At 32.2% G+C, this 16840-nt stretch overlaps 1 protein-coding gene across 2 annotated transcripts in view; it reads right to left on the reverse strand.

Annotated features, from left to right (window-relative positions):
* Positions 1–16840, reverse strand: part of LOC145243390 (protein phosphatase 1 regulatory subunit 21-like) — a 109709-nt gene that overhangs the window by 53775 nt on the left and 39094 nt on the right. For both annotated transcript variants that reach the window (XM_080106230.1, XM_080106229.1), the window contains 5 exons: positions 16267–16401; positions 12823–12987; positions 11271–11329; positions 7915–8009; positions 6373–6578 (listed from right to left, as the gene is read on the reverse strand). In XM_080106230.1, the coding sequence (XP_079962356.1) occupies positions 6373–6578; positions 7915–8009; positions 11271–11329; positions 12823–12987; positions 16267–16401 (660 nt within the window). The remainder of the gene's footprint in view (positions 1–6372; positions 6579–7914; positions 8010–11270; positions 11330–12822; positions 12988–16266; positions 16402–16840) is intronic.

Genomic DNA, 16840 nt, shown 5'->3' on the forward strand with positions numbered 1-16840 from the left:
GTGAAAATTTTTAGTGAGTAAATAATAATAAAAATGATAATTATTATTATTATTATATATATAAGGGGGAAATATTATCTGATAGTATGGTATAAAACTTAGTGGAAATTTGTTTTTATGTGTAAAAGACTTTATTCAGTCCATACTATACCTCCATTATTTTGTTCAATGGTATATCAACTCTTATTGAGTTAAATAACTCAACGTCCCATAATTTTGGAGAAAAATTTGTATGTTTCAATTTCTTTGTACCTTCAAATATTTATTTATGGTGTTTAATTCACTTGCTTTGTAAAGAAAAATTGTTTTTGTTTTTTACTTTACAGAACATAAGTTTTGAAAAGGGAAAGGCAAAAAAAACAAAAAAAAACAATAACATCAATGTTTGGTACATTTTAGGTCAGGAAGCCAGTATCTTTAGACAGCCTGATTTGGTAGCACCAGTTATGATGTCATGTAATAACTGCTTCAAAAATAGAAAACCCAACAGATAGATGTGTTCACAAAATAGAAAACCCAACAGACAGATGTGTTCACAAAATAGAAAACCCAACAGACAGATGTGTTCACAAAATAGAAAACCCAACAGACAGATGTGTTCACAAAATAGAAAACTCAATAGATAGATGTGTTCAAATAAATGAGGAAAGATAATTGACAGGGAAAAATAAATTATATCTTCGATGTGAAAAATATGTTTTCTCTTGGGATTTGCATGTCTGAAGAAGACATATAATATATCAAAACATTGTATGGACTATATATAGCCTTTTTTTTTTTTTCGCATAAATAATTATTTTGCTTTTATATCATATATATCTTAGTAAGGACAGTGGGGGAAAAAAAACAAAAATAATAGAGTGCTCAATTATTAAAAGTTGAAATTCAAAATAAGAACATAATATTTTATTTATGCGTTGTATTACAGAAGACACAATTCCGGCTGCTTTGCATGTGCTACCTGCAGAAAGACGTTTCACACTAGGAGAGGAGAGCTTCAACACTGGCAGATAATGCACCAAGCCTCTGTCTAATCATCTTCAGGCATGAAGGACTGTGGGAGAACAGACGTTCAGAACATAGTATCATCGGTTTCAAATCAACAACTGATTAACAAATGATCATGTCCCGTTGACTATCTCCAGCCATTGTTGTGTTTAAACACTACCATGTTGTTCTGAACTTCTCAAACTCATTGTCTTTTCCATTTTGTACTTTGTATTTGAAATGTCAACAACATATAAAACTTATTGCAACCCTTTGTTTAAATAACATATCTACTTGTAACAGAGCCGCTGACATTGGGTTAGCAGCAGAAAAGGCAATATGCAAATGACTGACCCAGTGTGCGATATGATGTCACAGGAGAGATAAAAAGGACACACGTGTTCAGAAAAGCACGTGTTCTAGATGTGTGGGTGACATCACAGCATAGACGAAAAGTCACACGCAGCCGGAAAAGGAGAAATGAACCATTTAAATATTTAAAAAATATGTGTCATTGGAAATATCTGATATATAGGCTTTTGTTAAATAAAAAAAAGGGAGTCAAGTTTTTTCCTTTTTTTCTGTTTCCCTGCGACAGAGTCTACAATGTGTTGGGTCTGTTAAAATGTAAAAATACCATTAAAAAAAGCTGTACAACGTTACATACTTGCCTGACATAGCCATTTATAAGCATTTATCTAAGGAGATTATTTCACTTGTTTTTAGCCTATAATCTTGATTTGCTGTATAATCTTTTGATATCTTCACTAAAGTGTTAATTTTGTATTTAAATAGTATTTAGCTCTGATATAGCTCTTATAAACATTTCTGTAAGTAGATTATATTTGCGTCTTTTTAGCCTATAACTTTGATTTGTTGTATAATACACTTTAGTACCTTCACATTTATGTTGAGGTATCTATTTGATGACTAATCCCAGTACTGATGATGAAATTTTATAAAAAAAAAAAAAATTTGGTACCATCTCACAAACAATTGTATACTGACTGGTTGTTGATATTGAGTTCTTAGGTGCTTAAATAAATGATTTTTCATATATCATTTTACCATTTGTTCCATATATATATATATATATATATATATATATATATATATATATATATATTATATTATATTATATATACTCCTATAATTTTTTTTGTGTGTATTGGCATTCATATTAAAAACTCTTTTTTCTATTTATTTAAAAAGAAAATACAACTTTGTTATATATGAATCATGGAATTGCATTCATCCGCAAAATATATAGCTAATTTGCATATTCTCTTAAAAATTCGTTTTAATTCCCTATTAGTTTTTTTCAATTTTCTCATAGGATGATCATCCTTAGTTAACTATTACGTGTAATTGTATTCATGCAGATATTCTACATGGTTTATAATTGCGTAATATTTGCATATAAAGTTATAGTAAACACAGACCTCTTTCTATATATATTTATGTATGCATATACATATTTGTTTAAAAAAATTTGCGTACCAAACTTTTCTGTCAGTTTTTGGTCTACAGACATGAAACTTAATATATATTCGAACCCATACAAAACTTTATATTTGGGTTTTAGCCAAGGAAAATTGGTGCAAAAGTGTGAAAATTAAAAAAATGAAATTTGCCAGGTGAAGGTGGAATGTCAGCATTACAAATATGCATGTGTAACGTAATAGCTATTGGTTCATGTCTTCATAGCTCAGGCATTAACAGCAAAGGAAAAACTAAATCATAAGGTAAACGTTTTGGTTTTAATTCTTGGTGGTGGCGCATAAGTCATTTTTTATAAAACTTTTTAAATCATTACTATATATTGGGTCCAATATAATCTATATATATAAAAGCGAAAATGTGTGTATGTATGTATGTATGTATGTATGTATGTATGTATGTATGTATGTGTGTTTGTGTGTCCACTAAAAACTTTTGACATACTGAACAAAAATTCACGAACTGGGTATCATATTGAAGCTCCATCCTTCGCCTGAAAAATATCGAAAAATTGGCCAAAAACGTTCACTTTTTCACCCAGAAATCGACAATTTTCTACAGGGGGGGGTCAATAAAAACCGTCCTCTCATGACTGCGACCGGTTCTACGTATGTGTCAGATGACGTCATGACCTGATTTAGTTTAAATAGTTGAAGAACTGACTAAATTTCATATACGTCACGTTAGCTCAGTTGGTTAGCGCGTTGGGTCATTATTTAAATGTTTTGGGTTCGAATCATGGTGCGAGATGTCTTCTTTTTTTTTTTTTCGATTTTTTAAATTTAAATATTGAACCAGTGTTATTTAAGCCATTTTTCACGTAACGTTCGTTTTTCTGTTTTTTTTTTTTTTACTTCGCTTATTCTTAGGTTTTCATTAACACCCCCACCCCCGACCACACACCCAAAAACACCCGGGTACCCACCGATTTTTAAAATTTTAATATCGAAACAGGCTTATTTAAGCCATTTTTCACATGTTTTTTTTTTTTGGTTTTAACGTTCGTTTTTCTGTTTTCTTTTTTTTCGATTTTTACATTTAACATCGTTCGTTTGCCTTACGTTAGTTTTTTTTGTGTTTTTTTTTTCGATGTTTTGATTACCCGGGTACCCCTGTTTTCTGTTTTCTTTTTTTACATCGCTTATTCTTAGCTTTTCATTAACAACCAAACACGCTTACAAACACTCGGGCAACGTGTGTTTCTACGTCTCACAAAAACTTTTGACAGAGGCAACAGATTTTCGCCAGATTGGTATCATTTTCAAGCTTGAACCTTCCAATGACAAATATCAAAAAATTGGCCAAAAACATTAATTCCTTCACCCTCAACCAGACCCTTTTCTACAGGGACGGGTGGAAAAAATCGTTCCTTCATGACAAGATAGCTTCTATGCATGCGTCAACACATGCAAAAGACATTTCGTTTAAATATTATAAAAACCGACCTACATTCGCCGATGCGTTCATAGCACGATGGTTAAAGTGACAGCTTCGTTATCTTAAGATTGCAGATTCGATCTGAGGTATCATATAAATTTTTTTTTTTTTCGATTTTGAAACTTTTAATATTGAAACAGGGTTATCTATGCTGTCTTTTCCATTTTTTTTTTTTTGTTTTTCCGATTTTTTGCTTTTTTTTTTTTTTTTGTTTTGGTTTTTCCGTTTTTTTTTTTTAAAGTTTAAGCAGGGTTTAAGCAGGGTTATTACTTCGGTTATTATTTACCCCCCCCCCCCACCCTACACATACACCTGCACCGGGCAATGCCGGGTACCCCTGCTAGTATAATAATAAATACGAAATCTGCATTAATCAAAAGATCATATTTATGTGTCTAAGTTTTCAACTCTTACTTTTATCAAGGTTCAATTAATTTTAGTCAATACTAGCGGGGTGGGGTTGGTGACAGCTTTGCCCGGTCAAAAAATATGCTTAAATATGGTATTTTAATTTGTCTAGATTTCGTAAATATTTAAAAACTTTAGCATTCAAAGCTGGTGACGTTACCACTTCACCAACGTGAAACGTATATGAACTAATTAAAAATAAACCAAGATGAATGTACAAAATGTATAACAATTTTTTTCAATTTTGACCCCTTTTAACTCTTTAAAAACTATTTTAACCAACTAAAAACCCTTAAAAAAACGTCCATAAAAAATCCAATCATTTGAGGCCCCTAGCACTACTCTGTGACTTTTAGTTTCGGAGGAGATAGAGTTTGAAAATATGGAAACAGACAGACAGACAGACATAGTGCCTTTTATATATTAAATGAATGCTACTTTCATTACGTTTGACAACCACAGTATAAGTCAGTATTATTCAACCATTTTACCCTTGAAGAACCCTTTAAATAAATTACATAATTACATATCTGAAGGAACACCTGCACAAAAACAAAATTCTATACTATATCTTTCTCATTTTATTTTCATTGTATTTCACTTGGTGAATATTGTAATATGTATATTTTATAACTGGTGTAAGGAAAAACTGATACTTCTTTTCCAAATTTTCACTTTGGTGCCATACAAAAATCCCTAAATATATTCCCAATGATTGTTATTTTTCGTTTTTAAAATAAAATAATAGGTTAGAAATGATGATGTTAGTATTAAAATAAGTAATAATATACTAAGCATATTCAGTAATATAATATTATATATGAACTTAAACAGAATGTCAAAAGTGCACCAACTTATTTAAATTGTTCTGCTGAGGTCTGGTTAAGAAATACTGGTCTAATTGATCATCATCATTGATATGGAGAACATGATGCAGATGCTGCGACATAATGGTTATCAACAAATATCATATTCACAACAATTTAAATCTCTTTTGTCTTTGAGAACACACACACAAATGCACAAATTTGAATGCCTACAAAACATCATCCTCAAATGTCTTTTGTCTCTTTACACAGGAGTTTGTCAGGATATCATAACATGAAGATACTTTGCCCTACACTTAATCAAATATTAAAACTTGCAGGAGTCGTTTCTTTGTGCATTATGAAATGGATTTGTCTTTCCAGATATTGGTTAGCACAATCATTGCTGTCTTTGTCATAGCAATACATCGTCTTACTTCTTAGCTCCTTTAGAGAGGACAGATTTAGCATATTGAAAGGAATGGGACGATTTCCATTGATTTCCTCAGAAAATTTTATACCCGATTTAAATTTGAGGAAAATATGATATATTTGAAATTTTAAGAAAGGTTCGACTCGTGTAGCTTCCTTAGAGGGAACATATAGAGATTTGATACCTTGAGATTTCGACCCACTTTCACTGCTAACCTAAAAAATTTTTATAATACACTTTTATCTTTTATTTAGATTCTCTAACCTTTCTTTCTATACAGCACACACACCCATTGATATTTATATATAAAAGATTCAAATCTCACAAAAACAAGTCATGTAAGCTTTTAGAAACTAAGACATTTGTGTATAAGATAGTGTTGGGACGATTAACCAGAATTGGGAATCAGAAAAGTCAGAAATTTGGGGGGTATAAGAATTGGTATCAGAAAAATTTGTGCTTATTTTCTAATGCCAAAAACAATTTTTAATTACCTTTATTTATTTTATTCTGTTGAAAAGAAAACTTTCCACTGCTGGTAGTAATAATAAAATAATATTTATTGATTTTCAACTACCAGTAACACTAAAATCTACAGGTCACCCTCCTCTCACAAGTATATTTTTACGTTTGAGAAAATGTGTGCACATTTAACATGTTTTTACAGTAATTGGTAAAAATAAGAAATTTATAGTTAAATATTTAGAGATTTATGAAGAATCAGAATTGGTAATTGTATCAGAATCGGGAAAATATTGGAATCATCCATTCACTAGTATAAGAATAAAAATTATTAATTACCCGAGTGTTAATGATAGTAAGAGGGTCCTGGCTATGATCAACAGAGCACATATGCCGTGCACGCTGTTCAGAATATGTACAGAAGTTGGAGAAAGCAATCGTAAATGCACTGGTTAATCCTACAGCTTGGGACATCAATTCACGAGCCCGTAACTGATATCTTCTGTCATGTGTGGGTACATTTAGGCTGTTAAACTCAGGGACACCTGGAGTTGAATAAAAAAAAAAAAAAAAAATCAAAACTATTTTTTACATTGTTTAATGATTTTGTTACTTCAAATAAAAAATCTTTGCAAAATGTTATTTAATAATTAGATGATATATAAAACATTTTTCTTACTTGTTCAAACAATGAAAAGTTACAAAAACACACAAATCCACCAGTTAAAACAAATGCTGGAAGCTAAATTGGATCAATTAGATTTTACAGACCCCACAAAATAAGCAAACCAAAAGGAACACCTTCCTGTTGACCGCACACACACACACACACACACACACACACACACACACACACACACACACACACACACACACACACAAACAGCAGCTGTAAACAAAAATAAAAAAAAACTAAGTTGTTTGGTTTTTGGTCAGAAGGTCAATTTTTAATATATGGACATTTTTTTTTTTTTTTTTTTAAAGGTGAAGATATATATTAAATATTTATTTTTTAATGTAGGGTGCAGGATTTTTTTTTTTTTATTTACGAAACTTTTTAGTAAACAAACAAAAAATAATTATTTTAGGTTTTAATAGTTTATTTTTTTTAATTTTTAAAATAAGAAAAAATAGTTGTTTGGTTTATCATCACAAGATTGATTGTTAATATAAGAAAGTTTTATTTAATAAAAAAGGATAAAGGGAATATAAAATATTAATTCTTTTAATATAGTGTACACAACTTTTTGATAAACAACTGCAGAGATTTATTGCTTCAATCTAGAGCGGCCCATTTGGAAGGGGAGGGGGTAGAATTTTTTCGTACTTTAAAAATCAACATTAAAATTAAGAATTTAGGATACTGGTCTTTCCTGTCTTCAGTAGTGAAGGAGAAAAATTGACCTTCTGACAAAAAAACAAAACAAACAATTTGGTTTTCTTATGTTTGTTTACAGATGTCACAATGGTTAACCGGTGTCGACCAGAAGCTGTTCTTATTTAATAAGATCTATAAAACCTAATTAATCCACTAAATTATTTTATGTAAAACAAACCGAGCATGCAAAGTTTACTTTCACCATGACTAATGTTTGTGCACATTTAAAAAAATCCAAAGTGTGATTATTGAGAAAAGTGCAAACAAATAAATGCATGAATGATTTGGGACAATTTTACCCCTATAATGACTGCAAGCAGAGTTATACCGGAAAATCAGTTGTGGTAAAAATTTACTTTCAGCATGACTAATGTTTGTGGAAAATTTTAAAAAATTCCAAGACATGGTTATTGAGAAAAGTGCACATGAACGGACGAATGGGAATGAATTACTAGGTTCAATTCCTTCTTTATTGGAGGGGGAAAAAATGACATTTTTCTCACCTGAATCAATAAAAGGAAGGTTGTTTTCTATAATTTTAGCTGCAGACTTCAATTTTTCTGTGAGATGTTCTTGAACATCATGAAGGTGTTCTTCCCTACAAAACAGTTTTAAAATCGTGTTTGAAATTTCGTGCAGATTCCAGAGATACACCTGAAGAAAGTCGGAGGTTATACTGGGTGAAACATTGTAAAAATTACACTCAAGAAGGGAACAGTAGTGCAAATAATCCAAACAATATGAATTTTTAACCACCATCTAAAAAATTCAAAAATAAATAAGCAAAATATACATTAAGTTATCAAAAATATGGCCAATCATAAAAAAAAATGAAATTGAAATGAATTTCACATTTCTTGGCCATTTCAGCTTATTTACAAACAGTTGATCAAAAAAAAATTTTTTTTTTTGCTATAGAAAATAAATTGTGTTTTTTTTTTTAGATGGATGTGGATTAATGGCAAAAGGAAAAAGTAATAATTACTTAACTATGACTAATCCTAAGCTTGAATAGTATCTACCCCACCTCCAAAAAAAGAAAAAAAAAACTTGTAAAACAAACATCATCACTAAAACAAGAAAGAGAAATAAAATTAAGCTAAATGATGAAAAAATCAAGACATGATTAAAATGATACAGAATTATTATTTTATTTTTATTGGAATCCTTTGAGATTAGTAATTTGTATATTTGTTTATATATTTGTGGACTGTTATCCTCATCTTCATAGTTTTTGTTTCACCACATTTTAGCCAACTTATCCTCTGGCCTTCTTCAAGTGGTTAACCACAACAGGATAGGAATGCTGAGTCTAGTATATGTATCCTCAGTAATTACTGCTTTCATAGTTGTTGTCTCACCACATTTTAGCCAACTAATCTTCTGGCTTGCTTTGGGTAGGATTGAAACCCCTATCTTCAGACAATTCTCACCTGGAATCATAGACATTCAATGCCTCTATCCACTGCGCCATGGGCCCCAAAGAAAAAACTGTTTTAAATGAAGACATAATTAGTGATTCAACAAAATTCAGTCCATTTTCTTTGCTATTTTACTGAAATTTACAAGGTCTTCCCCTTCCTACCACTTGCCAATTATAAGCTCTTACTCAACGCATAGATGACGTTTGTCTGCTTCCTTTTTAAATTAAAAAAGTACTTTTATAATATAGATGGCTGAATTATACATTGTTAGGATTTTAAATATTTTCTTAAAAACACTGGCGGGACAGTTATCTCCACACTGAAACTCCTGCAAGGATGACATGTATATGTATATGGAAAATAATGAAAAAATATTTATTATTAAATAATTTTGTGTGCGTGTTAAATCTTAACTCTATGAGAAGATCTGTACAGAACATGAGACTGTGTTATATATGGGAGGGGACAGATCTCAGTAATTAGAGGAACAACGTAAATAAGTTTGAAAATAATCTATAAATATAAAAGCGAAAATGTATGTATGTATGTGTGTCTACAAAAGGCTTCTTTCAGAGAAGCGGTCGGTCGGTTCACAACTTTTTAAAACTTTTTATATCACATATAAATCGTAATATCTCACAGTTAACAACGAAGCTCACCTATCTATTTAATTTGCTCGATTTTGGGAAGATAAATATTCAATATTTGTCACTCGCCGCATGTGGGTTAGTCTTTTTCTTATAACATCTTAGCGGAAAAAAAAAGCGTTCAGCAGTAAATGAAATCCCGCAGTCAAACTTGACCTCATTAACTCATTAAAACGAGCACCTGCTAAATCCAAGTAATTAATTCAAACGTATTTCCGTTAGCATCTCACGGTGGGGCAATGGTTAACGTCGCACGTTTTTTTGTTTTTTTTCACACTTTAATTTACAACTTTGCCTCAACGGTTCGGGTTCGATCCCCATACTTACCCCCCCCCCACACACACACACATCTCCAAACACCCGGGCAACGCCGGGTACCCTTCACTAGTATTTGTTAAAAGGAAAAGGCTAGAATTGAATCCAGTAATCAAAAGTTAACAGTGAATACATATTGCTATTTAGATGCGATCCCATAGTGAATTGCCATTATAATAGAAATATTTATAGAACAAAGATAGGTCAGTTATGGATTGACAAATTTTCTTGCAAAGGCGTGTGGAGATGTGTGCAATATGTAGAATCCACATGAGGGACTCTCGCATGATTGAGCACATTTTGACGTCACAAAGAAAAATATGTTCAATATATTCAGTTAAGAGGGTTCGAAATTAGAGTTCAGTCGAGTTCGAGAGTTGAGTTTGAAACAGTCAGAAGAGGAGAGTTAGCTAAGTCTCTTTCGGAAGCGAAAGAAAGGGAGACCAAACAATGTAATTCTGCAAGGCATTAAAATACCTGATAATCATCATCATAACCAGCTGGAATAAATGTTGTCATATAATTTGATGACAAGACAAAGACTTTGTCTTGTCATCATTCAAACTAAAAGTAATGTGTTTTTGTGATTCGTCCTTGTAAAAGAACATTTGTACAAAGTCCCCAAGTATTGCCAGTCTCCATTATATGTCTTGTTCCTAATATGCATAGATCAATTATCACCCCACTACACAACAGACGCAGTTTGCCAGAAAATAAATATTTGACAATTTGATGCAGAGATATCTAGAAAGGTCATTGTGAATGGAAATACACCCGTTGTTAAATAAACAATAAAACGGATGGAAACCACATCCTGTAGAAGACATAGCTACATTGACAGCACAGGCAAAATCCCAGAATAGGCATTACAGATGCATTGGTGTCCAAAAATATGATCCCTGAAAGTAGGAAGGTTCAACTTATAGATATTAGTGATAGGAACTGATGAATCAAATGGAGCCACATTCTGCTAGAAATCAATCAGAAACCAGAATTGCTCCATAAAAGTATTGAATCTTTTAGCATTCAACACATAATTTTTTTTTGTCAACACGAAAAAAATCTTTTGCTCTTTGCTTGCAAAATTAAAAATTCCAAGACTTATACAGAAAGCTCTTCATCTCCAATACTTGTACAGAATAGCTACACATTGTAAACTCTTCTGAAATTAAACATGGCTTTCAATTCAAGAATTAAGATCCAAAAGAATCTACTAGCTAGTGAACTCGAAAGATCAACTTCTGTCCATTCCTGTACTCTCTTGTTCCCTCTCTCACTTTATTTAATTGATGCAATGAAACAATAAAAATATATCATCATATTGTTATATATCAATGTTTGTAATTCCTTTAAGCAGTCATACTATCAAATGTATATAGACATTAAAAAGAAAAAAAGGGTTGGATTTTGTATGTAGTCTCATATGATGCTAATAAAAAAAGAAAAGATTTGTATACTTTAAGAATTACTTACATCCTTTCAGTTTGTGACTTGTATTCTTTGATCTGGTTTTGCTGCTTTTGCAATTTGATCTAGATGGATACAAAAAGTAATATTGATTAAAACAGTTTTTCTAAAGACATTTTTTTTCTCATGCATGTAACTATAAAACCATACAAATTACTCTTGTTGATTTCTTTTTCAGTTTTATCCTTACATAAAATTGAACATTTTTACAAACTTTAGTATTGAAGATCTAATATATATTTGTTCTAACATCTAAGTTGACCCTCCCTCCCCCAAATGTCAGCCATGGTATCATTAATAAAATTCTATTCTGTAGTAGGCAATCTTCTATCCTGGGAGATAATGACATGAGCCTTGGTGTTTCAGCGAATTGTCTTCGGGCATCTTCAAGCATGGCTGTGGAGACCTATTTGAGAATAGGATAATGTCCTGGGATCTGTGGCCTTTTGGTGCTGTTTTCTGCATCATCTTCTGTTCTCCAGCAACAGCTTACTGTTGCTCTCTCCTCACTTCCCGCTGTACAGCACCTCGCCAGGAGCTGCAGTCGTCTGCCAGCTGCTCAGGTTGATTCCAGTCAGTTTCAGGTCACGTTTGCATACGTTCTTGTAGCAGAGAGCCGGCCCACTTCTGAGGTGCTGTTCTGTTCCCATCTCACCATACAAGATGTCCTTGGGGACACGGCCATCATCCATCCAGTGGATATAACTCAACCACTAGAGTCTGCACTGACAGAGGAGTAGGTGCATCCTGAGGCATTCAGCAAGCCCCCCTCAGCATATTGTAATGCCCAGGATATGACGCAAGCAATGAAGATGAAAGTTTTCCAAATGACTTTCCTGGCATGCATAGGTGGCTCAGGACTCACTACTGTAGAGGAGTGTGCTGATCACACAAGCCTGGTATACCTTGATTTAGTTACTCCACACACTCTTGCTCAGAATGGTCATCAAACCTGCGGCTTTGGTGATTCGTTTGTCAATCTCACTGTTAAGAAACAGGGTGCTGATGATAGTGGAGACGGGATAGGTGAATTTGTCTATTAATTCACCTATTTCGGTAACATAACCATATTAAGTACAAATAAACTTCAATCTATGCCTGACTTGTCCACCAAGTTTCAGTCATGAATATCCAACAATCTTTGTTTTATCACTGTTTCATAATAAGCACACCTGGATAAAAACATGCAAAATTGTCTGACACACTCCTCTCTTGGCACTGTCCTGATTTTAGTTGTGATGACCCTTTTTGGTTCAAGAATAGTCTCAGAATTGCTTTGATAGAAATTATTTTTGAGATAATCCCCCAAGGGAGTTAGGATCCAGTGAATATGGAAATTATTAAGGATCACACCCTCTACTGATGAAACAATTACCAAAGTGGCCCCCATATCATTTACAATTTTTTTTTATTGCCATGCATAGAGCCTTTTCTCTTCTGTAGCTGTCTAAGAATACATAAATTTAAAAAACAAAAAATATACTATTCTCACTATTTGTTACTAAAATGAAACTTCAGTCAATTGGCAAGTGAAAGAAACATAAAAAAAGAGACTCACTTCCATCATGGCCTTCTCTTGTTGTAACCGGTCAACTTCTGATTTACCCTTCTGTAGTGTAAGATTTAAGACTTCATTGTGTTGATTTGACTCTTTCTCATATTTACACACGCGATCTTGAAGTTCCCGTAGTTGGGTATCATATTCTTGTTGACTTTCAAATACCTGATAAAAAAGTTACAGAAATAATTCACATAAGTAAACATATATATATAAAAAAAATTGGTTCTTGTCCGGAATTCTTCCTATATTAAAAAAACAAAGATAAAGAAAAAAAACTGTATTATGTAAGTACTCATGATGTAACAAAAAATCATATTTCAAAAATCACATAAATTGATCAAGTAGTTTTATTTTTAAAAAATAAAATAAAATTTTCTGAGTACCCAATGACTGTCTTGGCAACCATTTTGAAAAAACAAAAAAGAAACAAAGGGAGATAACTCAACAATAATTCGTACTCACTAGATTTATGCCTACAAATTCCCATTAATTGTTTAAAAATGATTTTCTTTATAAAAATAAAACTACTTAATCAATTTATGTGAATTTTGGAACATGATTTTGTTTCGTGAAGAGAATGTACAACATACAGATTTTTCTGATGTTTGTTTGTTAATATAGGGGAATTCTAGACAACAACCAAAAATTCCAATTCATAGTTTGTGTTAGATTGGTTCTATGTAAACAGATTTAAAAATAAATCTTAATATAATTCGTTACTTATAAAATTCTTCATATATTTATACAGCCATAAAGACATCAAATTATCTGCAATTGCTAATCTAATTGCATAAATATTTTAAAAACCCATTGTAATAATTAATTTCTATCAATATTTAACTGTAGATCGAACAGATACCATAATACTTAGTTTGCTGTACCTTATCATAACAAAGGTGCATGCAAACTTTTAGCTTAGTTAGTCCAGTAGTTTCTGAGACAAGGTGGAACAGACAGACAGACTAAGAGAAATATAGATATTTGGTGGTGGTGGGGGGAGTCATACACAATTCCAACCAGTTTCAACTAAGAGAAACACACCGAATGCATATGGACGGGGTCGGGGTAGAAAATCATTCTCTGATGAGACAAAATTATCAAACTTGCCTACCACCATTATGAATTGTTTGCAGTCTTGACCTTCAAGGCAAAATTAATTAAAATGTTCAGAGACAACCTTCCGAGACTCCTATGCAACTGCTAGGCTTTGCTGCTCTGAATGTCAGGGATAAAAACCTGCAATTTTGCAGATATAACTAATAGCTACGGTCAGTAAGGAGGACTTCATGCAGACCAGATAATTCTGAGGCACAATCATCTTAAGCTTTATGCAGAAGTCTGATTCAGTCAATAAAAACAATAAATATTAATCAACCACCACCATCACAATTAATAGAATCTAGCCCCGTTTATGTCTCCAACTGTCAGCAGAAGATAATGAGATTTTTTATAACATGACTGTCCATTTTTCTCAAATAAAAATTCATGTATTACTCTCACCAACCAACCCCACCGCACAGACACATAACACACACATTTCTTATTTGTTAATTTTTCCTATAACAATCCAAGCATGTGAGGTCCCTCTCTATGAGTGAAAAATTTACTTTCACCATGACTAGTGTTTGCGTAAAATTTCCAAACAATCCAAGGTGTAGTTATTGAGAAAAATGCAAACAAATAAATGGACAAACGATTTTGGGGCAATTTTATCCTTATAATGGTCCCGAGGGAGGCAATTAGAGTTATCCCAGAAAATCTGTTCTGGCAAAAATTTACTTTCACCATGACTAATGTTTGTACAAAATTTCAAAAAAATATGAGGAGTGGTTATTGAGAAAAGTGCGAACAAATGAACGGGAGTGAATTACTAGGTCCAATCCCTCCTTTGTTGAGGGACCAACAATTGAAAGTTTCCTCATTTTTCTCATCATTGTAATAATTTCATATAGTTCCATGTTGCTGAACTATTTTCTTTTGTGTTACCAAACGAAGTGAACAATCTATTATCCAATGAAAACAATTTGCTTCTGAACTGTTTATGTTTTTTTATACTCCACTTTTTAGGCTGTTGAATTCAAGATGTCGACCAAAGCAGATGTGCCAACATATGAGCACCATGTAACACTTTTTTTTCTTAAAACTTGTGCCATATTCTTGGTTCTTGGGCAATGCCATAAAGTAAGCTAATCGATTTATTATTAAGATTGTGTTTTGTAGTCTAAATGGAATGTCAGCTAAAATAGTTTCTTTCGAATGAAATATCTATTTACAATAATTTTGGAATGTTATCAAACAGAAAAATTTTAGCTGAAAAATTTAGGAATTTCTAGATAAACATTATAAATTATGTAAAAACATCAGGTGATCTTTAATGCTATGTGCATTAATAATATAATGAAATGAAGATAGATTTAGAGACACATATAGTTTTTAGTCAATGTTTGGTTGTTATTGAAGATAGAAAGTCAAGTTCACCTGTTGTTGTGTTGACTCTGAACATCTAGGGAAGCTGTGGGTCCAACGGCTATAAAATGTAACGTAGGACCAGCATGCAAGTTCCAATGGGGGAAACATCTGAAATAAAGTTGATGAAATACAACCTGACTTTTTGGTTCATTAGGGATGAACCCTCTTTGCAGCTTTCTGTCAAAACAAGATCCAAGGATGAACAAGGAGGTATGTTTTCCTGATTGGCCAGAGGTTAAAACCCCAGAGAACTGTTATCTATCCATTTTTGTTGTAAATGTTATATGTTCATTAATATGTATCTGTTAATATATCAATATGCACAAACACTAGGCGATCATAGAAACACTGTCCTAAATATTATACATCATCAATTCGATGATCATGAAAAACTAGACATCAGATGAACACAAGTGTCACACGCATAAAAATACATGCAAACACATGAACATTAGACGACACAAGTAAATGGTTAAATACTCATTATATAGACGATTATATAACATATTTGTATATATAGCTCATGAATATACAACACTTATTCAATAAAACCGATTTGTAAAAGAACTGTAAAGGAGGAGTTTATCTTTTTAATCACAAAATTATGCAAATGACAAAATCCAGTTTTTTTTTACAGTTCCATGGAAATTTCCCTTTCTGACTAACAAGTCTCATGATGTATTTCAGCAACTTTATTTAAAATGTTTCCTCATTGGAAGTTGCATGCAGGTCCTACATTCCTTAAATTTGATAGGTGTTGGACCCACAGCTTCCCTGAATGTTCAGAGCCATATAAATACATGAATGTTAGACAACACAAGTAAATGGTTATACGTTCATTATATAGATGACTATATAACATTTGTATATATAGCCCCTAAGTATTCAATAAAACCAATTTTTAAAAAAAAATGTAAAGGAGGAGTTTGTCCTTCTGATCACAAAATAATGCAAATGACATGGAAATTTCACCTGTTTATGTAGCCGTGCATTCTCTTCTATTTTACTTTGTAATTCCTCTCCAATCACACTGCGTTCCAGCGAGTGAGCCACAGGGTTCTCTGATGTTGGGCTTCCTGCATCAGCAATACTACTTCCACTCTTTCCCTGAAACAGAAAAAAAGATAGGCCTCTTAATACAGATTCAGATTATTAACATGAACTGCTTGGGTGGGTACCATTAGATATTCTTACGGTCCAGGACAGAAGGAGATACTTTTTTTTCCAGCACTGATAAAACAAAAAGGAAATATGAAATCATTCTTAAATCAGGTACAAAAATAAATTTCAAGATGAGAAATATTCTTACACAAACTTGTTTTACCATTTTGTGATTCAACCTTGTGCCTAAGATTTTTGTTCATGTTAATTTTTAGCCTGAATAAAAGATTTAATATCTCAAAATAAATTGATAAAGTAATCAACGGAATCGGTTTACGACATATTAATCCTTTTTGAGTTATTAAATACAGAATTTGCTTATTTTGGTAAAACAGACAGATACATACACACATGCACGTCCACATTAATATATGTAGGTACATAC

Source organism: Euprymna scolopes, chromosome 22 (genome assembly GCF_053919585.1).
Source record: "Euprymna scolopes isolate OS-2025 chromosome 22, ASM5391958v1, whole genome shotgun sequence".
Classification (NCBI taxonomy): domain Eukaryota; kingdom Metazoa; phylum Mollusca; class Cephalopoda; order Sepiida; family Sepiolidae; genus Euprymna; species Euprymna scolopes.